This window comes from Urtica dioica, chromosome 9 (assembly GCF_054948205.1).
Source record: "Urtica dioica subsp. dioica isolate 48M chromosome 9, U.dioica_male_clone48M_v1_H2, whole genome shotgun sequence".
NCBI lineage: Eukaryota > Viridiplantae > Streptophyta > Magnoliopsida > Rosales > Urticaceae > Urtica > Urtica dioica.
This window is the reverse complement of record NC_142764.1, coordinates 20,861,022-20,885,107: the sequence shown is the minus strand read 5'-3', so window position 1 is coordinate 20,885,107 and position 24,086 is coordinate 20,861,022. Positions and strand designations below refer to the sequence as shown.

Below are 24,086 nucleotides of genomic sequence, written 5' to 3'. Positions count from 1 at the left end.
TTGTCAATTTGACTTTTCTAGTTCTATACGTGCTCTTTGTTTTCAATGCAATTCTTCCGCAATTAGTGTTTCTTTATTTTTATCATATATATATATATATATATATATATATATATATATATATATATTTAGTAGATACACTCCAAAGATAGTAGACTAAGATGGGCCTAAAATGGCCTTGTCAAATGCACTAGGCCTCAGCCAAGTACCCCTTTTAATGGGCCCACACGATCCAACACGTAGCTTAATCTTCATTATTATCATCATTGATGTCCTTTTGACAAGTCACATGACTCACACAATAGATTTATTATATACTTTATCTCAAGAATACAGCTCCCAAAAGAGTAAAAAGATTCTTTCCCAAATTAATCAAATCACCCGCATAAAGCCCAGCCATTGAAGCCCGCGTAGACTCTATCTCTCTGTTCTTATCTCTCTTTCTCCGAAGGCTGTGAATAAATAAATATATCAGTCAATTTAATATATAGAAAAGGAAGAAAAAAAAACCATAAACAAAAGCCTCATCATCAATGTTTATAGTAACCGAACATTTTGACTAATTCTTTGTAGCTTTTTTTCCCTTCATTTCACAGAAATAGCCCACGCCCAAACACGTTCTTATATCAGTTATTTTTTTTCCCCTTTTTAAAACATTTTTCTTAATCAATTTTGTCGTCGAAATTGCGGAAAAAACGAAATCAATCGATCAAGCGATTTCGCGAGCTGGAGAAGAGAGCATTTTGACTCTTCCCACATCCTTCGACTGTCTGAACACGGAAGAATCAGACGAGTTGGCAACTAATCAAGATCGCGAATTCTATAAACCCTAGCTCCAATTCCGAGCTGAATCAAACCAGTAAATAGAACATTTTTTTTTTTTTTTGATTTCTCTCCTTTTCTCCGAATCACCATGATTAGAAATCCCTACCTTTAACCCTTCACTTCACAACCACGAAAGAAAAAGATAATGGAACAGCCATTACCGACCTGGATCTCCATATCCTTCGTCCTGTTCGTCTCTCTGTGCTCTCTCAAAGTGAAATCCCAAGACGAATCGCGAAATATCAGTCCTCCTCCTCCGTTGCTATCCCCACCACCTCCTCCGCTGCTGCAATCGCCGCCTCCTCCGATACCTCCTCCGCCTCCGCCTCCGCCTCCGCCGCCATCACCCCCTCCTCCGATACCTCCGCCGCCTCCGCCACCGCCATACTCTCCACCTTCTAATCTCTCGCCTCCGCCGCCGCCACGAAGTCCGCCGAAGAAATTGAATTCAGAGACCGAACGCCTGCGATCGCCACCGAGGCGCCACGTTCACCGGGGAAGGAGGGGATGGCCTCCGCCGCCGGTGCGGGGGAGAAAGATCAACGTGGGGAAGAAGGTGGGGCTGTTGTTTTCGGGGATCGCGGCGATTCTTCAGGTCGGGGTGATCGGGTTCTTGCTGTACAAAAGACGGCAGCTTTTAAAGGTCAATAATAGCAGATACGAAACTTGTTCCTGATAATTTGATTGATTTTTTTTCTGTTTGTTCTTCATGTCTAATTTGTTTGGGGGTGTGGGTTGAGGTAATTCTTTTCGGAGGGTTTTGATCGGAGATGGTGGTGACTGTTAGAATTTGGGTCCCTCGCTCGCATTTGATTCTGTAAATGGGTAATTGTTGATTGACATTATCGCTGCATTTAGTTTTTTTTTTTTTTGGGATCTAGTTGTCTATCTTTGTTAATTTATACGACTGATTGTGAGAGAAGAAACAAATTTAACTGACTGTGACCTGTGTTCATCTAACCTTTGTCAGTGCAAAGTGTAAAAAAATTGAAGATATCTTGGAAAGAACAGTGTTTTTTTTCGTTGAGAATGTTTAGCTTTTCACGGTTTCTATCTGTGTATGCTTAGAGTGGAATATACTTCTTGTTTTGGAATCTACTACTAGGTGACTTTTCTTATTTCCTATCCCTTAGAAATGTATATGATTTTGAGGTGGATTGTCAATTTTCATGGCTGTGAAGGGCAAGATTGAACTTTGCGTTACAACATACAATGTGATTACGAAGTTGCAGTTTTATTGTTCAATTTACAGAGCATTCATAGTTGAAACTCAAAAGAGCTTGCTTAGAAGCTCAACGAAGAACATGAGCTGGGCTAGCTTTTTAGTTGCTTAGGCTCAACGTGAAGTGGAACTGAGTCTCTAAATTCTCATTCTATTTTTCCAAAAGCTGTCTCCTACATTAATTATGATTCTGGGATTTAGTATTATCGTTCACTTATGACCTCTTCATAAAATAAAAGTAAAACTGCCATCTCTTGGATTGTTTACTTACTAGTGATTCTAACGATCTTGCAATCCCCTTTATTTTTAGTAGTTATTATTATATACTCGATTAGGCTTCTTCCTTGATTAATTTGTAGATAATTATTTATACACGTATTGGTTTTTGTCTTGATTTTGAAAATTGTTTGTCAAGTTTGTGATGATTTTTCATATATTCAAAGGACCATTGCTTAAAGTTTCCAAGCTGTACCCAACACAAACACAAACCCTGAGGTAGAGGTGATACTCCAGCATTAATTATTCTTTAGAAGTGAAAAAAAAAAATCTGTGTTTTTTATTTTATATTTTTAAGTTTTGTCTATGTACATGACCATGTTACTAGTCGAGTACTCGAGTACAAGTAAAGAAACTGGAACGGGAAATTTCTGGTATCCTGATTGAAAGAGAAGTCAGTCAAAATTACTCTGACACGCTTCATTAAAAACCTGGCTGAAAAAAATGAGTTGTTGGCTAACCTTGAAAGTCTTGACGCAGTTGACGTGGTCAGCGTTTTCGTTCACTAATCACCACACAGCAGATAAAATTCATATTTTTCAAAGTCTCGGTTCAATAATTGGTCCTTCTGACTCTGAGGAAGCTTGGAGAGGCATTTCATAACTGACTCTGAGTTGGCAGATGGGATTGAAGAAGAAGATAAAGCTTAAGAAAAGAGAAAAATAAATGAATAAAAAGGAATGAATTAATGGATGCCTAGGAGCTAGGACTGACTTTCTTTCTGATCCTGCTCTTTTTTTTATTTATTTGTTTATGAAGATTAATAGGTTACTAGAATTTAATTGTAATCATCAAAATCTGATGATACTTCTATATGCTCTTTCAATTTCTTATTCTAGTACAGACTGCTCTGTTTGATTTGTTAGAAGCGTACCAGATTCCAGTTCATGTTGAAAAAAAAAGTGTATAAAATATTTCTACTCTTTTAGAAAATAATGTTTTTCCCCTATGAGAGGCACATGAAAAGGGTATGGCTTTGGTTTGTAAAAGCCTGCTGAAGAACAGGGATTTATCCATACATTTTTTGAAAAACTATTTGTGCTTCTGTAACAACATTATTTGATACCATGGTAACATGGAAAATGACTACACATATACCGTGTCACAACACGACTCTGATATAATTGAAAGGCTGGCTGGAGCCACGCAGAACATAATTGGTGGAGAAAAATGGCAGAGATGGCAAAGTCTGAGTCTTTGTCCAAAAGAGAAGAAATAGTGAAAAGGAAAGTCAGGTATATAAATGATTCGAGCTTTGAATGAGAAACTCTTTTGCCTCTCCCTCTACACGGACCGTAAAGATAATGCCCTAAAAGAGTGCAGATACGAGAGAAGAGGGCCTGATCAAGTCAATGTGGTGTGGTAAGAGACTAACATTGGCTTAATATTATTATTAAAAAAAAACTGAGGAATCTCTTCTTGTCGTCCTTTACACAATCAAAAGGCACTTATGTTGGTTGAGAGTAGAGACACTCGGAGTTTCTCTCTCTCTCTCTACCTAACTGTATTCATGTTTCAGGTTTTAGCTTGTTGGGACCACTGCGAGTTGTAATACATTAAGACCTGCTAATTCGCCCTGGAGTTTTCTTTCTGTCTAGGCAAGGCATCTTTTAAGAGTAACTCTAGCTATATTTCATCTGGGAATCATTATCATGATAAAATTTTAAAAAAGAACCAGCCAAGTACCACCACTGTCTGTTCATACTACTATACCACACAGACTACTGAAGGAAAGTTTATTCTAGTGTTTTTATTTTTATCTTTTACTTTGATTAATAATCATAATAATAATAATAAAATATGGGTTCGTTAATAGTACTTTGTATTTCAAAAAAAGTAGCCATTGTTGTGCAATGAGTGAGAGCAGAGGAGCCAAAAGAGCAGAGAAGAAAATGTTGGTGGTCAAACAAGCAAGTCTCAAAATATCAGACATGTTTCTTACAAAGGGATATTGAAGACACTAATAGTAATAGGAGGTAACACAAAAGACAGGTTCCTCTTGTGGACCCAACATTATTATTTGAAATCGATAAACCTGAAACCCCAAAAAAAAAAAAAAAAAAGAATGGAAAAAAAAACACCTTCCCTAGCCACAAGACTCATTAATTCAAACCACCAGATGAGCAAAAAAAAGTAGTATATTGATTGACCGACCGAGGGTCCAGAGGATTACAAGACCAAAAAGTACTGTTTTTGGCCTTAGCTTGTGATCTGTGGGAGGAAAATCCAATGCTGATGATGCCATTATTGAGCTGTGCTCTTCATCCCTCTGCTGCCAACAAGAGATATTATTAACATATTTATGGAAGTGAAGTGAAGTGTAAACAGGGAATATGATTCTATTATTACCGTTGGGGACCCTGGAATTGGAGGCGAGATCGAGCCAGGAATCGGCGTTGTTGTTGTTGTTGTTGTTGTTCTTGGGCGGCCATTCGCCGAAGAAGTGGTGGAGCGGCTTCTGAGTGTCGGAGTGGTTGTGATCCTTGACCGATCCCATTCCTTTGGTGTTGGTGGACTTGAAGTCGGTGCCGAGGATGAAGCAGTGCTGTTGATCTTGATCCTCTCCGGATTGCTTCAACGCCTCCTTCGACGACGCCTCTCCCATCCCTCCTCCTCCCTGGTACGCCGTGTATCCCCTGTTGTACCCCATCAGCGGGTGACACGTGGACGCCGCCTCCGGGAAGAAAGCCAGCTCGTCCATCCCACTCTCCTTCGTCCCCTGAAAGTACCTGAACAACGGACACAGAGAGAGAGAGATCAATGAATGAAATTCGTAAGAATAGAGAGCGAGAGAGAGAAGAAGGAAAAACCTGTAGTCTTTGTCAGTGAAAGGCTCGGACTTGAGGCAGAAATAGGGCGAGGAAGAGTTGGGCGTCTGGGAAGAGAGAGAGGCGTACTCGGTGGGCCTGGAAGAGGACGAGTCGGGTGGGTAAGCGTAGGGGTAGAGAGAAGCTTGAGTCTGGTGGTGGTGGTCGGAGATGACGGAGTAGGGTTGTTGCTGTTGCTGTTGCTGTTGCTGCGCCGGAGAGATGGCCGGAGTGAGGACGGAGTTGGAGGGGGCGGCTGTGTTGACGGTGGCGGCGGTTTGGGCTGAGGATGACGATGAAGAAACTTCCACATGCTTTCTTGAACGGTTTCGGCCTCGGTGCATATGCCTCTCGCAGTATTTGGAGTCAGGGTAGGCCTCTTTCGAGCACCGCCATTTTTTTCCGTCCGTTCTCCGGCACCTTCCCGGCTCCGGGTCAACTTTTCTCCCGAACCCCATCTCGAAACACCCCCAACCACCTAACGAAACATATATAATACATGTGTTGTCAAGTTTCGATCTTTTTTTTTTTTTTTTGGTGTTGTTGTTGTTGTGATTATGTATGTATACCTGGGTGGTGAGAGAAGAGTCTGGAGGAGAACGAAGCCGTGTCCAAGCTTCTCTTGACGGTGTAGATTAGATCGGGAGGGATTGGGACTCCCGAGACCATGTACTTGAAGATTAAGGCTTGGTGCTCAAGCTCTTGCCACTGTGTCGCCGTGAATGGCGACCGGTTCCTACAGCTTGCGTTTGAGCTCGCCGCGCTTATCATTTTTTTTTTACTGAAGAAAGAAGAAGAAGAAGAAGATTTAGAAAAGACTTATTTTCAGTTTAGTTTAGTTTAGTTTTGTTCAGTGTGAGAGAGTTGTTGGTGATATGGTTTTTAGAGAGAGTGATGGCAGTGATTCAGTGAAGACGAGGAGGGTTATTTTGGCAAAACACCATTGGGGTTACAGATTCTTATTTCTGGGTTGCATGGATTGAGTTGAGAGACTGAAAAAAACTCTTTTCACTTTCTCTACTCTCTCTCTCTCTCTCTCTCGCCTTTCCTCTGAGTGTCTGCTCTTATTATGACTGCATTTCTGAATGCTACTGCACCGTCCTGTGTTGCTGCCCTTGTCTCTGTAATTATTGTTTTAATTTTTATTTAGTTTCCTAAATAATTATAATAAACAACCAACTAAATATGGAGAATATCCACTCTAATTTACGTTACTGCCCTCCAAAACCGCATTTTTTTAGAGCGAGGACAAAAATTCGTTTCTGATGTTTTTTCCCCTCTTTACGAAACTACCCCTTTCATATTGGTAATAACGAAAAGGAAAAGACGATAGCATTGAGATATCACGTGCCTGAGTTTAAATAGGAAGTGACTGAATATATATATGTGTAAATAATATGATAAAAAGTCAAAGCCAACGACTCTTGGACAAGCTCAGGTAAATGCTATTCAAGGGAATAAATCATTTCTTGAAGAAAAGGAACTCTGATGATGAAGCTACTAATTATGTATCTTACAGCTTAAAGAAAAGGATAGAAAAAAAAAATAGAAAAGAAAAAACAGACTAAGCAAATAAATACCTTGGAAATTGGAATACAAATAAATACGAATAAATATATCCACGAATACCGTAAATTTCGCCACGAATGTTTTATCGAGAACTCTCCTTCCTTTCCATGAAAAACTAAAAAGCAAAACGCTTGAGAATTCGCGAGATCAGATCTTCCTTGTTTCCGATGACGCAGATCTTTCGTCGGCGGCGAATTCCATTTCCGGCGAGCTCTGTCGTGGTGTTTGGAAGCAGATAGACACAGAGAATCAATTGGAATGGAGAGAGCTTATGGCTGCTGAACCAAATCTAGGGTTTCTTTCCCTAGCCCCCAATCCACGCCAGCGCGCCACGTGGGATAAGCCGGTCCGTTGGATTGCGAAGCGGGCGGTTCAGATTCGATCTCGGTGGGGGAATCGGAATATGGGTCTCAGTTCCGTGGTCCCCACTGTATGATGTGGACCCCACGGCTATATTATGAAAGTGGTATTTGTTTGGATGTGTGGATTTATTATTTTTTTCTTCTCTATTATTTTTCTAAAAAAAATTGGAAGTGTAGTAAAATACTAACAATCTATTTTTGTTAGTAATGTGTTTGAGAAACTGAAGCTTGGCGTGAGTCAGTAAGAGAAAGTCTGTACATGTCTTTGCTAGTTTTATATTTTGATGCTAAAGCTAAACTAACTTGTCTTTGGCTCTTTGCTTTATCTGCTTGTATTGAGATTTAAGACTTGAGAGAGAGAGAGAGAGCCAATAAGAACAACTTAGTGCTGCAATGTTCGTACGGATTTTTTTTTCCCTTTTTGTTAACCGCGTGACGATGTTTTTCAGCTAGCTGTAAAATATTAGAGAAATATTGATCAATAAGACTACTCGAAAGCAAGTTGAAAAAGGGTTGGAACAGAAGTAATAATAAATTAAATTGTGTTGGCGTGCCAGTATATACAGTTAGTTATAATATTTCTGCTATTTAGTTTTTCCGTTGGACATCTAATACAAGATTGATTTGGGATGAAACATAACAAGCAGTGATCATAAGTAATGCACATTCAATATATTTTTAATGCCCCGAACTGATCAATATATTTTTTCTCTTTCCTTCTATTTTATTTACGTTGGAGTGTTGTTGGTATTAAAATTTCATTTGATTCAAACTATTCATATCGGCTGATACATTAAATTGCATTGATAAATTTGGAACAATGTTATGGTACATGATAAATTTTTATATGATACTATGTTGTGTTGAAGCATAATACATGAATGGTTTTTTTTTTTTTTTTTGAGAAAATACATAATGGTTTACAAATTACAATAATGAAACGGCAAATCGATACGGGAAAGGGAAAGATCCTTTAAAAAAAAATACAGTAAAGGGAAAGATCTATATTATTATATTATATACTAATATTGCTAAGAAAGCAAGCATATATAGCCCCTAAATGCAGCAATGTTTTTTCAAATATTACTTTATTTGCGAAGATATAGTAGCTCAGAAGCTTTCAATAATAAGTATATGAGTATTGCACCAAATAAAATACTATAAACGTAATATGTGTGTGTGTGTATATATATCTCATTAATTTTGGATATTGGTTGAGAATAGGGACTTGAGATTTTGAGAATAATAAAAATTCTCATGTGGGATTTTGGAAAAAGTGAAAGTCCAAAACACTGATATTATTGCTGAAAATAAATTAAATAATAATATGTATATATATTGTTGATGGATGAGTGATGAGTCATGAGTATGGAAAGGAGGCATTGAGATAAGTGTAAAGGTGATGATGTCAATACAGGAGGCAAGGAAGAGACTATTGGTTATAGGGAGGTATTTATTTGTTTGTTTGCACTTCAAAGCACTTTTGTTTTTCCAATTATAAATGAATAAATCTTATTCTGTATTTTTCCAATTTTTCCATTTTTATTTTTTATTTTTAGGACTGAGGTGTGGACTGTTTGGGCCTCTATTACACTGCCCCAAACACATGCCCACTTCTCCTTTAATATAGCCTCCTCAACTAACACAGCCTCATATATGTGTATACATATTCATTCATCAACCCAAACACTAAAAGCTTTCTTCATTAATTTTTATTTTTTTATTTTTTCCTGCTTTCTCAATTTTCTCTTTTGAAAACCACCTCTTTCCATATTAGTTAGCTATTGCTTGTTAAAGCATATTTTGGTTGGCAGAGAGTGAAATAAAACTCTCTCTCCTTTAAAAAATAAATTCATTGACAATGCTAAAAGCCTCTCTTTTTTACCTCTTACAGAAATACACACCTGGGCATGCTGTTTTGACTGGAACAACAACGCCTATTGGGTCAGTGTGAAAAAAAAAAAAAAAAACCCTGTTATGACTTTATACAATGTTTTTTTTTTCTTTTTTCTCTAGCCCTCTAATATTTGCGGTAATATATTACAACATAATTTTCTTTTGTACACTATGATATTAAAATGGTATTTTATTAATATTTCATCGTTAGAGAATTCATTATATCTGATGCTAAATATTTAACATAGATGTAAATATAACTTTTTTCAGAGACATCATGAAGTATGGACTTCTACATTTACAGTGTGAATATAAGTACATATTATTCAATACGTGGCATAAGTATAAGCTGTCTTACGTAGTTTATATTTGAATTGTAGGTGAACTGGTGAATAAAGAAGCTGTAGGTATTTGTCACCTTTAATTAAGGAGTGTGGGGTTTCTTTGTTAAATGCTTTCTGGTTTGGAAAAGCCATTTCTTTATGAAATAAAACCTTTTAAATTCTGGGCCCACACCATACGACCCACTTTCTTATACTTATTAAATCAAATATTGCCTAGAAAATGTAATGGTACATGGAAAAATAATGGTTTCAGATGTTGGACTTGAAACTGAAATCAATGGAATCAATGGGTTCAGATCATTTACGTTTCGTTTGGTTTGATATCTGGAAATGTAGTAAATATATGTGCACATTCTCACCGGTACAATTTTGTATATAGCCTTTTAGGTTAATTCAATTCATGTTCCTGAATCTGATCAGACAGATATTTGTGCTCCTGCTAAAACACTTGCTTTGGGTTTAGAATCATGTTATTACTGTACATGATTGGGATATAATAATTTGCATATATATATATATATATAATAGCTAAAATATACATATACATATAATGTTTTTTTTCTTCTTCTTCTTCGTCTTCTCTTGGGTAAAATATCCTTGTCCATCATATGACAAAAGTGAGGAAGTAGTACATAGTCAAATGATGAATTTGATGATGCCATAAGAGCAAACAATTTTTTTAATAAACAAAAAAAAGGTATATTACTCTTCTGACTGTATTAAATAACAGCTTCTCAACATTCTGATATATATCATTGGTATCTTCATATCTTCTTGTGCATATTGCCAGTCTAGAAAGCCAAAATCCATGCAAAAGCTCATGAATATGTCTCTATGAAACGTTATCATATAGGTTTGCAGGTATGTAACGAATTAACCAAACACCATGTTCAGCTATAGCTGCCATTTTTCAGTACACTTTGACATATGATCATTCTATCCAATATTAAGTAGACTTATATATGTATGCATATTATATATATATATATATATATATATATATATATATAGGTACTAGCTAGGTTTTCATGATATATAATTATATACAGTAGAAAGCTTCATTAAAATGTTATGGTAGCTACAAAAAACAACGTAATATAGTTTAAAATATCATAAAATTGTATCTCACATTATAATAGGGGTTATATAGGTATATAGCCACACGGCTATAGGGATTTTGATTTTAACCAATTTTCTGTTAATTTCCTATTAATAGTCACAGCTAAACCTGGCTTACCGGTAGCGGGACGGGACGGAATCCCCGCTACCGGTATGAACAGTAACGGGACGGGACATCCCGTTAAGGCTGACGGACGGGACTCCCGTCCCGTTACTTTGGCTAACGGGATCCGGTGATCCCGTTAGTCCCGCTATTTTTTTTTTTTTTTATTCTCGGCCGTTGGATCCTTGATCCAACGGCCCAAAAAAAGAGCCGTTTTTTTTTTTACCGTTTAAAATAGAGCCGTTAAAGACTTTCGGCTGAATTTTTTTTTTTTTTTACCCACTTATTTCTAAAATCTATAAATACCCCCCATTTCATTCATTTTCTTCACACATTTCCTTCAAACTCTCTCAAACTCTCTCAAATTCTCTCAAACTCTCTCAAATTCTCTCAATCTCAATCTCAAATTCTCTCACACTCTCTCGATTTTAATCTCAAATTCTCTCTAACGCTTTCATTTTTTCATGGCCTCATCATCCCGCAACCAAGGAGGTCGAAGGGGAAGAGCTTCCCGAGGTCAACAAATGCACCGTTTTGAAGAAAATTGGTTGCACTTATCTCAAAACGCCCCCGACCCAAACACCCAATACTCATTCGATCCAAATTATGTTGCTCCTACTTTCAACCATTCGGAATTCACCGAAATTCCAAACACCCAAGTGTCATACTACCCTCAAATGGATCCTGAGCAAGCCTATCAAGCTCAAATTCCGCCATCCGAAGTGGCTTTTCAAGAATTTCAAGTATTCGAGCAACATTATCGTGAATCCCAAAATCCAAATGAAGAAGAAGATGACGATGAAACCCAAAATCCAAATGAAGAAGAGGAGGAGGAGGAGGAAGAAGAACAAGACCTACCACCACCACCACCACCACCTCAACCTCGAACTCAAGTTCCACGACCTCGACAACGTGAACAACAAGAGGAGACCCGACAACGACGACAACGACGAGAACAACAACAACAACAACGTGAAGCACCTCAACAACAACAACAACCACCTCAACAACAACAACCACCACGACGTCGTGCTAGTTCCGTTGTGTGGACCTTCTTTGAAGAGGTGATTGCGAATGGCGAAAAAGCCGGAAAATATCACAGTTGTGGCAAAATATTCAGCGCTCACAACAAAAGAGTGGGGACTTCGCTATTGTGGAGTCATCACATGCACTGCTAGGGACACCATCTGGAGCCTCGTCAAGCCAGGTAAGTCACATCGATCCCGTAAGTTTTAGACGTGATTTAGTAGAATATTTTGTTTCCACCGATCAATCTTTTAGTCATATCGAATCTCAAGGCTTCGTTAGATTCATTAGTTCTATAATTCCAAATGTTCAAATTATGTCTAGAAAAGCCTTGAGATCCGATATCCTAAAATGGTTTTTAGGAGAAAAGGAACAAATGATAGACACAATATCATCTGGTAGATATAGCGTTGCCTTAACCTCGGATATATGGACTGGTCAATCTAAGATGGATTTCATGAGCGTTGTAGTGCACAATATAGATGACGATTGGAACCTAAACAAACGTATCATTGCCTTTAGGAGGATAGAAGGTTCTCACACTGGTGAAAACATCTTGGACATCATAGTTAGTGTTATAGGTGAGTGGGGTTTGAACAATAGGCTTATATCTGTAACCTTAGATAATGCCACAAGCAACAACGCCATGATTAGGGAGTTAAAGGAGAAACTTAACGTTGACGATACTCTTTTGCATCAACGTTGTGCTACCCATATTATAAACCTCATAGTTCAAGCCGGAGCCGCTAGTTATGACCCTTCGATCAACAAGATTAGGAATTACATTAGTTGGACAAATAGTTCAACCTCTAGAGTAGATGAGTTTAAGAGACGCCTTAGACTAAACGGTCTCCAAGAACGCACCTTTCACCTAGATAACAAAATTAGGTGGAATTCTACCTTTCTCATGTTGACCAACTTCTTATCCGAGCATTACGTCAATGTTATTATTTCTTACATTAACAGCGAACATGGCGAAAACGCTATATCCGAATATGATATTAGGATGGCTGAATCATTTGTTTCTTTTCTCGACATTTTTTACAAAGAAACTTGTTATCTCTCTGCTGTTTACACTCCTACTTCTTTTCTCGGTCTTCATACTATGACCGCAATTGCTGTGCATCTTGATAAATATAAAAACGAAACAATTTTTCAAGATTCTATTCAAGCAATGACAGCCAAGTTTTTAAAATATTGGGGGGCTGGAAAGGTTCCATTATTATACGGTTTTGGAGCCATTCTAGATGTCCGATGTAAAATTGGTGGTTTAAAAAATTTTCTGAAGTACATTAGAAACCATTTTGTGGACCAAGATTACATTGCACTTGATCTCTCGAGGATCGTGGAAGCTTTTTTTGATCTTTTCAAGGTATACGAGGCGAAACTCCTACCGCAATACCGAGCACAACCATCTCAATCACAGACGCAGTATCCGAGAAGACACCAATACACGAATGTCTTCGTCAACGCGCCCGCGTACAACCCATCACCTCAACAACAAGAAGCTGGGACAAGTCAGACGAGGTCGAGCGCAACCGACGCACGGTCCCATCCGGAGATCCAAGAGTACGATCGGAACGATTGGGTCAGGACGGATGACGAAGCCATCGACCTCTTGGTTTGGTGGAGACAGAATGCGAGGAGGTTCCCGGTCTTGTCATCTATGGCACAAGACATCCTCACCATCCCTGTTTCAACCGTGTCATCTGAGGCGGCTTTTAGTAGCGCGGGCCGCATCATCGACGATAGAAGATGTAGCTTGAAACCGGAGATGGTCGAAGCATTGACGTGCGGTAAAGATTGGATTCAACATAGAAATCGAGCACAAGAAACATTCATGTGCTTCGATATTCTTGACGATTTTGAAGTTGATTTCGCAAATGTAAACATAAATGGTTAGACTAACTTGTATAACTAAGGGATATCCCGGCCCTTGTCCGGGATAAATTTTCAAATAATTAACGAGGAAAGGGGTGCTCTTTTTCCTCGCCGTCGCACCTTTTTAGGGGTCGGTGAGGTTTTTTAGGAGACCCATTTTTAATTTCACATTTTTTTTATTATTTTTTCTACCCATTTACTTCAAAATCTTTTCAATTAAGTCCTTGTATATAATTATTGAACTTCATTTAAATCTTCATTTCTACCCACTTAATTTAAATTCCTTTCACTTACATCCCTCTATTTATTTTTTTAAATTCATTTAAAACCGACTTTTTTATTTTATTTTTATTTTTTTTATGCCTAACGGGGTCCCGAATTCCCGTTAGGCAAACTCCCGTCCCGTCCCATTACTTAACGGGACGGGACTCCCGTTTGACCAATTAACGGGAGTCCGGGGTTGGGCGGTAGCGGGAGGAGCGGAAGATCCCGCTAGCCCAGGTTTAGTCACAGCAATCTATTTACAGCATGTTAAAAGACTTGAATGACCTCAAATAACCCCTGCTCATTTTCACCACAAATATTAAAAAATTAAAAAACAAATATTCGGTCAATAACTACTCGCGCTATTCGAGGAACATCATTAACGTCATTAATTCATACCACCAAATCACGCAACCTAAAAAATACACTCGAACACAATTTCAAACCCGAAAAAACCCAAACATTTCAGAGCCAAAAAAATAAAAAAAATCTCGGACCGAAACTCAGGCGATCGAAGAAGTTCTGGAATTTTTCGGGGATTGAAGAGTTTCCGGAAGCTTTTATGCGATTGAAGATCATAAACACTCAAACCCGGCGCCGAAGAAAATGTAATATCCTGAGTTTTTTTTTCCAAAAATGGTTGTTCTAAATTTTTTGACGGTTTCAAAATATTATTAACAAAATAACTGGTATATGGAATGAGTTTCAAAAATAACTGTTAATTAATTCAATTGATAGTGTTTTTGAGAGTATTTTATGAGTGAAAAATATGTAAAATAGTTGATTGGGTTTAAAATCGAAACATAAATCAATTCTTTCCTTATTGTGGTGATTTGTGTTTGCATGTTCATTAGTCTTAGATGATTAGACTGTTAATTAGGGTTTGCATGTTAATTTTTTTTCTTACTTTACCGAGAAATTGTGTTTACATGCTAATGTTTTTGTTCAAGAATGTTAATTAAGGGTTTGTAATATGAGAATGACGTTGGTTTGAAATCAATAATATTGTTTGAGTGAATGGCCAAGAGTTAATGCCGATAGTTAATGGATGAGTGTTTTCGTGTATTTGATGTTATGATGTTTTGTACTTGTCTTATTAACATATATAATTGCAATGGCGAAGAAAACTCCATCGAAGAAAAAAGTGAACACCAAGGACAGACAAGAAAAAGAGATCAAGTCGTCTATTTACATGCATATTAGTTAATTAACTACCAATTTACATCAGTATGAGTGTGATTGCGACCAAATTTAGTTAATTAACTACCAACTTCTATTTTTTTTTTGTCTATTCACATGCATATTAGATAATTAACTACCAATTTACATCATTATGAGTGTGATTGCGACCACATTTATTGTCTATTAAAATGTAATCAGTAAGTTAATGTAAGCAGTAAATTGGCTGTTAATTAACAAAGATTCACAATCTAAAAACATTCACTATCAACTAAATTGAATATGCATTAGAGTTCAAATTCAACAAAAAATAATCATAATAATAAGACATGTCTTGAAAAACTTAAAACAATAGTCACATAGAAACTGAAACCCAAAAAAATGAAGAACCATCATCCATGGTGGAACGTCGGGTTATGAACAGTGAGAAAAAAAATGGACATTCAAATTTCTGAAATTATGAAACACCAAATAATTGTAAAATTTGAATTACAACTGGCGGCCAAACAAGGATCATAATTATCGCCAAAATGAAAACAAAATAATATCAGTAAATGAAGAATATATTTACAGATTGTATTTTAGTGTTTTTCCAAAATAGAAACTAATTAGCTAAAGTCAACCGTTGAAATTTTCCAAATCCACACGTTCAAAAATTCAAAAAATCACGTTAACTACTTTCCTAATCGGTTTGATTCAAAATTAAAAAAAAAAACTGCCTAAATTATAATTAACGGCCGAATTAATAAGGGCAAAAGTATAAAACAAAGTTAATTAATGAGATGTCATGTAAGCAATTTGACTATTTACAAATTATTAACGAAAGGTTGGCTAAAACACAATTGTTAGCGTTTATGTGGCTTATGTAGCCAATTTTTTTTTATAATATTCTTTTAAACTATTTATTAAGTATTTATGTCTCAGAAATTTTGTTGGAAAAAAAAAAAAATGCAATGCAGGCAACTATTCATTAATTTGAATTGGTATTTATATTAGATATATGTTTTAGTTTTCATGTAGGACTATGGTACTATACTCTTATCTATAGAACATTAAATACTAGCCTTATATGTAATTGCTGTCTCTTAAGAGGCTCGAAAGCAAACAAGTCGACTTTTGGCATACATGGTATTCCAATTCTGTGATCACAGCCTTACCGGAAAGGGAATTCCATTGTCCACACAAACCAAATCCGTTACTGATTTCGCTTTGGAAAAAGACCAAAATGCTCGAGAATCGCTTGCTGTCAAATTGTCTTCTTATGAATACCTTTTTCCACAACCATGTGACTATAACTGGACCACATGTGGATTATATATACTTGTGTCCTCCAAATAATATTTGTATTAACTCTTTCAATTAAGACTAATTATATTGACATATAAGCTTTGACGGAAAAAAATTAATTACTTAAAGTTATATTAAACCTATATTAATTTATCTTTAATTTGGTTGCTGTCTATACATATATAGACATATATTAACGCATTTCTTCGTATAAAAAAAATCAAACAATTATTATTATCACTACCTTTCTAATCTATCGCATTCATGGTATTACAATACTATTTATTATCATTTTGGCACGACTAAACCAACTTGTGCTGTGACTCTCTTGTGACAAAGAATAAAATTTAATAAAATGAGAAAAGAGCATGGCTACAAAGAGACACTTTTTTCCTTGGACGAGGACGTTATGCAAGTGGATGATATTTAAATGTCAAAAATATATATGCTCCAAAAAGCCATGCACTTCTACTATTAAAAAATAAAAATAAAAAACTTGTGGCCAAAACTCTCTCAACTATCCTAAAACAAGGGCATCTTCTTTTCCTATATAAACCTAGCCCAACCTTTTCAAACCAAAAACACACCCCAACCCAACTATCTATCTACACACTATACTCTCCTATACTTAAAACCCTAGCTACACATTTCTAAGAAAAAAAATGAAGTCTACATTCTTTCTCTTGCTAGCCCTAGTCTCAGCCCTAGCCACGTCAGCTTCGGCGGCGGACTTTTGCGTGGCGGACCTGAAGGCTTCTCTGACCCCGTCGGGTTACCCGTGCAAAGACGCGTCGAAGGTCACGGTGGAGGACTTTGCGTACTCAGGCATCGGAGTTCCCGGGAACACCACGAGCATCATCAGCGCCGCGGTGACCCCAGCTTTCGTGGACCAGTTCCCGGGCCTCAACGGGCTCGGCATTTCCATGGCCCGCCTCGACATGAAGTCCGGGGGAGTTATCCCGTTCCACACCCACCCCGCGGCCCACGAGGTGCTCTTGGTCTCCCACGGGAGGCTTACCGCGGGCTTCGTCGACTCGGCCAACAAGGTTTACGTGAAGACCTTGAAGAAGGGTGATATCATGGTGTTCCCTCAGGGGTTGCTTCACTTCCAGCTCAACGACCACAAGACCAACGCCCTCGCTTTCGTCAGCTTTAGCAGCTCGTCCCCGGGGCTTCAGATCCTCGACTTCGCTCTCTTCGCTAATGACCTCAAGACCAAGCTCATCGCCGCCACCACGTTCCTCGACGTTGCTCAGATCGAGAAGCTCAAGTCCGTCCTCGGCGGCAAATAGATTAACTAGCTAGCTTAGCTTTTTCATTTCCCCGTCTTCTTTTTCTTCTTTCATTTGTGTGTTTTTCTTTGATTTTTTTTTTTTTTTTTTTTTTGGTTGGTTGGTTGCACGTCTGCCTTGTGTTTCAAAGGTGGTGATGCTCAATAATTGATTGAGTGTGTAGTTTGATTCTTCAATTTAAGGAATTCATTATCATGCCTTATTGCATTTTCGTCTATGATTTTGTACTTGTGTTTATATGCGAAGTATTTTTGGCACCCATTTAGTCATAAAAATCAAGGTTTTAACAGAAAACAACCACTTTTGTGCCATTTTCTCTATACTACTTCTCTAAATAAAATAGTTTTTAAACTACTGGTTTAAGAGAATCTTAGGTTTTTTTAAGAAAGAATTATTTTTAACAAAATCCATTTTGAAACTTGAAATTTATCTATATTCCTTAAAAAAAAATTAATAGAGTATAATCTGATGATAAAATATTAAGTAAAAGTTTAGGAACTTTTGAATTGGTAGAGTATACAAGATTGTGCTTTCATGAAACTTCAGAAATATTGATTGATATTTGGCTTATAAAAATATACTAAGAATGTTTTTATATTTGTAAGATCATATGACTAATAAAGTGTTACAAAACCAATACTGATGACTCTTTTTGCTCATAAAATTAGCAACAAAAATGCCGCTAACATAATGGTACATCAACCTTTTGCGCTTAAGAAACTCAATAGTTCGTAAATATAGAGAAGTGATCAGTTTTCTAAATTTTACTGAGCACCTTCATTTTTTTATTTGAGTTATCAACGTCTAATGAATTGGTATGTCATATGATATGAGAACTTTCATTTTTAACGTGTAATAATGTCAAATTCAATATTTATGTCTAATATTGCATTTTGACTAAACTACCCCTTAATTGAAACATAGTTTCAAAAAACATTCTTATGGCAGCTCAGGGCAATTCAAGGAACCTCATGCAAAAAATAAAAAAAATTAAAAAAAATAAAAAATCTAAAAAACTTTAGTGCAATATTAATCTGAGAGAATTGTATTAATTTTACGAGAAATTTGATAAAACTGCGTATAGTTTAAGAATATTTTTAATTTTGCGCGTGGAGATCAAATTTAGTATTTTTCACGTATCAAGTAAAATTTATATAAATCTTATAAATCATAGCAGCATAAAAAAAACAAAACAAAAAATTCACATACATACATATATACAGGAACAGTCGATGTAGACTTGTTAACGAATTATATATGGGGGTTGTGTGATGCCAGCCATTGGCTATGAAACGTCTCTCTTTTTGATATATCAATGTCAATATGAATGTTGTGATAAGGTAACCCAGCTAGGCAGGCAAATATAGTCCAAACTATAGCGCTTGTTTAAAACCGCGCTCTTTTCCTCACGAGAAAAAAATGGAAATGAGAAGAAATGATGCTGCACTAGTTATTAAGGCCTTAATATATAATTTTTTAAGTATTTCCCAGTATGTAGGACTTGAAAAAAAAAATCGTCTACTACTACTAATAATAAGGGCGTGACCACAATTTCACTCCCATCCAAAACAAAATCACGTTCTTCAGACCTGATCCCATCAAAATAGAAAGAAATTACCTTATAGACTGATTTCATTACTATTTACAATTTAACTTTTCTAATATATATATTTATATATTTACTGTTATATACTGTATTTTTATAATAAGAAAGTTTCAATTAAAAAAAAAGTTAATTTTTTTTTAAAAAAATTAGCGATATATGCCACATAAACATAAGCGTTTGCGTTTTAGTCAACGTTTTATAAATTTTTCGTAAATAGTCAAAACTGTTATAAAATTTCGTAAATAATCATATTTACTAGAAATTTACTTTGTGTCTTTTTTGTTATTTTTATAGCGTAAATAGATTTACGTGGCTATTTATAAAAAATTAACGAAATGTTGACTATTTCAAAATTTCTAAATTTTCATATAGCTAGATAGTCACTGGACCAATATTTTTATGACAATCGGTATTTTTGAAATAAGCATTAAGAAACCCGGTATCGGCGTAATTTTCCCATCAAAATATGCTCCTAAAATCCATGCACTACTACTACTACTACTCCCAACAAAAAAAAAAAACTTGTGGCCAAAACTCTTTCAAATATCCTAAACTTGGGCATCTTCTTTTCCTATTTAAACCCAACCAACCTTTCAAAACAAAGACACACCTCAAACTATATAGCTATTCTATCTACACAAACCCTAACTCACTACAGTCATTTAGAAAGAAGAAAAAAAAATGAAGACTACCATCATCCTCTTACTAGCCCTAGTCTCAGCACTAGCCTCGTCTTCTTCGGCGTCTGACTTCTGCGTGGCGGACCTGAAGGCTTCTCTGACCCCGTCGGGTTACCCGTGCAAAGACGCGTCGAAGGTCACGGTGGAGGACTTTGCGTACTCAGGCATCGGAGTTCCCGGGAACACCACGAGCATCATCAACGCCGCGGTGACCCCCGCTTTCGTGGACCAGTTCCCGGGCCTCAACGGGCTCGGAATTTCCATGGCCCGCCTCGACATGAAGTCCGGGGGAGTTATTCCGTTCCACACCCACCCCGCGGCCCACGAGGTGCTCTTGGTCTCCCACGGGTGTCTCACGGCTGGCTTCGTTGACTCGGCCAACAAGGTTTACGTGAAGACGCTGAGCAAGGGTGATATCATGGTGTTCCCTCAAGGGTTGCTTCATTTCCAGCTCAATGACCACGATTCCGACGCCCTTGCTTTCGTCAGCTTTAGCAGCTCGTCCCCCGGGCTTCAGATTCTCGACTTCGCTCTTTTCGCTAATGATCTCAAGACGAAGCTTATTGCCGCTACCACGTTCCTCGACGTCGCTCAGATCGAGAAGCTCAAGTCCGTCCTCGGCGGCAAATAGATTAATTCTAGCTCTTCCTTGGTTGTTTTCTTTATTTGTGTCTTTTTCTTTGATTTGTTTTTTTTTTTGTTGGTGCTGGCACTTGACTTGTTTGTGCTGCATTGTGTTGAGTATTTTGTTTTATTTTTTTTTAGTTTGTTGTGGTTTGAAGGTGGTGATGTTCAATGTTTGAGTTTTGTATTTGATTCTTCAATTTGAGGGATTAATGATTATCATGCTTTATTGCATTTTTCTTAAAAAAAAATCTCTACTTATGTTTATGCTTCATTCATTTATTTTATTTTGCGTAGGTTTAGTCCAAATTTCAAGGTTTTAAGCACAAATAGTCAATGAAATTTTATAGCGAGTTGACAGTTTAGTTTTGGTAGTTTTTTTTAATTATTCCAAGTAAAATAATCATTTTAGTATTGATTTTAGAGCAGTTAGTACTTTAAATTATATTTATTGAAATCTAACCCCTAAGAAACTTGAAATTCATTAGTCAACTCAACTTGTTAATCTTATAAATAAAAAATTAAATAAATTATAATCGAACCATGATAATAATGAATAAAGTTATAGAATTCTGAATGTATGGATATGAAACTTTTTATATCGATGTATTTTAATGTAACTTTTGTAAATGTAATGTATTTAAATTATTATATTTGTTTTTATAAGTGGTTTAATTATTGAATTTCATACAAATTATTCTATTTCAAAATTTAATAGTGATGGCTATTTTTTTCCCAATATTAATTTAGTAACTAAAATCTATCACGCAGAGTTCATGAACTATTCAAATAAGCTATATCATGGACTATAATCAGAAGTATTTTATCGTTGGTAGTGTTAGGACTTTGAAAGAAAAATCATCCATGACTATGATTTTTCGAATAAGGGTGTGACCGCAGTTTTAGTACCATCCAAAACAAAATCACGTTCTCTGATAGGCGTAGTGCCAAAAATTTCAATCTTTATATTTCAGATATACCGTCCACAATTTTAAATTGAGAGTAAAGAGAAGAGAGAAAATTTACATTTAATTACCAAGGTTTCTCTTTGTTAAATATCCCAAATAAATACGTGGTATATATATGTTGAAACATGTGTGTCGATTTGTTCGTATTGCGATTGGTAATTTGGTTCTTGTCTGTACATTTTCACGTGATAATAATTCTCCTAATCATTCTGATAGATATATAAAATATCCTAATCATTCTGATATTTATATATATTCTCCTAATCAATTGATGTTGAGTAGTATGAATTCTTCCTCACTTGTAACAATGTGTTGTATGGATTAATAAACAATATTTTCCATCTAAAATTTTACCCCCGCGCGCGTTGCCGCGGATGAAAATTATGATTAATTATAGGACAATGTAGCAAAATAGTCATAATGAAACTATAAAATTTATTTTTAGCCTAAGTTTCATAACTTTTAGGGGAAATAGCCAACAGGTTTATGTGACAATAATTAAAGTCTGATTTACCTTTATTTATTAACAAATTCGTAATTTTCTCTCTCCTATTTTTTTTCCTACACTTTTTTTTACATAAAATCTTCAAAAAATCATATATATCTCATATGATCTCGAAATTGAGTGATTCCAAATTCTACGGCTTCGTGACGCCGAGATCTTAAAAAATAGATCCATTGTGTTTGATGAAAAATCATGTTTAATACCATAGATATAGAAAAATCACGTTACTACTTTAAATATGGAAATAATTGAATATTTTTGAAATTATAAAAAAAATGGAAATGTAAATATGATGCATTAAACATAATTTTTCATCAAACACAATGGGTCTATTTTTTAAGATCTCGACGCCACGAATTTGTAGGATCTGAAATCACTCAATTTCGAGTTCGTATGAGAAAGATACAAATTTTTGAATTTTTTATGCAAAAAAAAATTATTTGAAAAAAAATAAGAGAGAGAAAGTGACGAATTTGTTAATAAATAAGGGCAAATCAGACCTTAATTATTGTCACATAAGCTATTTGGCTACATCCCAAAAAATTATCAAACGTAGGCTAGATCCAAAATCACATGTTTAAAATGGTCTAATTAATTACAAATCTCTTAATTATATTTTAAAATTTTAAAGTTAACAAAGATAATAATATTGAGTTATTTAATTAATATATATTATAAAATAGCGAGTATATTTAATTAAATCTTAGTTAATACATTGTACACATATATGAGTACATAGGTCCACACACACACACACACACATATATATATATATATATATATATATATATATATATAGCGTGCACCTCTTTCTCTTTTGTATTATATTCAATTTAAAATAATAATTTACAATTTATATTTTTATATTGGTAATGAGTTATATTTGCCTCATATTATGAATAGTATATAACTATATCACATAGAAAAGAAGTAAGAGATGGTTGAAGACTAAAAAGAAATTTTCAACTTTCAAAATTATAATAGTGAGTTGATATATATATATATATATATATATATATATGATAAAATGCTTATTTATAATTTAGATAACATGCATAGGTATATAAAATATTGATTAATAGATGTATTGTACTGTAAAGTTATAAATTATATGATAACTATTATATATATATATTATATATATATATATATATATATATATATATATATATACAAGTGTTATACCCGGCGTTGCCCAGGTAATTGGTATATTTAAATAATAATAAACTAATTAAATGCTTAAATTAGTATAAATTATTTAAAAAATCATTAATTGTTTATAAATGTTTTTGTATTGAGTGTTTTTGTTTACTCGGTTTGGTATATAGTTTGATTTGTAGATTTAAAGAAATGAGGATATATATACACGGATGAAGAGATGATATGATGACTTCAGGAATGCCAAAGGTTGATTTTCATAACTTCCAAAAAAAATCAGTTGTCTGGATAAATGAGTCGCAATGATGTAATTTATGTTGTTTTGAAGGATATTTTGATGATAGTAAATAATGTAATTTTGAAAGTATCAGAGGGCAATTTCGATAGCGTACTATAGATATAATAGTAAAATGTATCTAAATGAACAGTGTACACCCGCTTGGCTTTATATATTATGATATAATATAGAGAGAGAGAGAGAGAGAGATCCATAAGCTAATTTAATTTTGGGCCGGCTAAACAATTAGCCAAAACAATACCCCTACTTTAAAATTATAGCCCAACTATTAACATATTTAGGAAAATAGCCAATTTATCATGACAACATTCTAATTTTCCAATAGTACCCTTAGGTTAATATTATTAACTATCATAGTAAATAATATTGTCCATAACAAAAAAATTAGTAAATTTAATTAACAATACCAAAAACTACAGTAAATAATATTTGTTGTAACAAGAACGACAGTAAATCTTATTTACCGTAACAAGAACAATAGTAAATATTATTTACCATAACAAGAACAAAAGTAAATCATTTTTACCATAACAAGAACAAAAGTAAATCTTATTTACCATAACAAGAACGACAGTAAATCTTATTTACCATAACATGAAAAGTATCAGAGTTGAGAATTAGTTAATCTAACAGTAAATACGATTTACTTATTATTTCTGTGAACAATTGAGGACAATAAATCTAACAGTAAAAGTATCAAAGATGAGGATTAGTTAATCTAACAGTAAATACGATTTACTTATTAGTTAATCTAACAGTAAATACGAGAGTAAATCTTATTTCCATAATCAGTTC

At 35.3% G+C, this 24,086-nt stretch overlaps 4 protein-coding genes across 6 annotated transcripts; 3 read left to right on the top strand and 1 right to left on the bottom strand.

Moving 5' to 3' along the window:
• The first annotated feature begins 289 nt into the window (after positions 1 to 289).
• LOC149385699 (uncharacterized) lies at positions 290 to 2,691 on the top strand. The gene has a single exon (XM_089625731.1). It carries the CDS (start codon positions 971 to 973, stop codon positions 1,499 to 1,501), a length of 531 nt encoding a protein of 176 aa, XP_089481857.1. The 5' UTR covers positions 290 to 970; the 3' UTR covers positions 1,502 to 2,691.
• Positions 2,692 to 4,222: 1,531 nt separating this feature from the next.
• Positions 4,223 to 7,021, bottom strand: LOC149385698 (growth-regulating factor 1-like). 3 transcript variants are annotated; one of them, XM_089625728.1, is made up of 5 exons: positions 6,760 to 7,021; positions 5,700 to 6,251; positions 5,134 to 5,608; positions 4,673 to 5,052; positions 4,223 to 4,595 (listed from the first exon to the last, which is right to left on the bottom strand). In XM_089625728.1, the coding sequence occupies exons 2-5, from the start codon at positions 5,899 to 5,901 to the stop codon at positions 4,585 to 4,587; spliced, it is 1,068 nt and encodes a 355-aa protein (XP_089481854.1). In that variant the 5' UTR covers positions 5,902 to 6,251; positions 6,760 to 7,021; the 3' UTR covers positions 4,223 to 4,584. The 3 variants fall into 3 exon arrangements, with proteins under 3 accessions (XP_089481854.1, XP_089481855.1, XP_089481856.1); XM_089625729.1 differs by having other exon boundaries at positions 5,700 to 5,911; XM_089625730.1 differs by having other exon boundaries at positions 4,223 to 4,592; positions 6,760 to 7,015.
• A 9,708-nt stretch (positions 7,022 to 16,729) lies between these two features.
• Positions 16,730 to 17,659, top strand: LOC149385697 (auxin-binding protein ABP19a-like). Its single transcript, XM_089626868.1, has one exon. It carries the CDS (start codon positions 16,823 to 16,825, stop codon positions 17,450 to 17,452), a length of 630 nt encoding a protein of 209 aa, XP_089482994.1. The 5' UTR covers positions 16,730 to 16,822; the 3' UTR covers positions 17,453 to 17,659.
• A 1,991-nt stretch (positions 17,660 to 19,650) lies between these two features.
• Positions 19,651 to 20,589, top strand: LOC149385696 (auxin-binding protein ABP19a-like). Its single transcript, XM_089627151.1, has one exon. It carries the CDS (start codon positions 19,740 to 19,742, stop codon positions 20,367 to 20,369), a length of 630 nt encoding a protein of 209 aa, XP_089483277.1. The 5' UTR covers positions 19,651 to 19,739; the 3' UTR covers positions 20,370 to 20,589.
• The last annotated feature ends 3,497 nt before the right edge of the window (positions 20,590 to 24,086 follow it).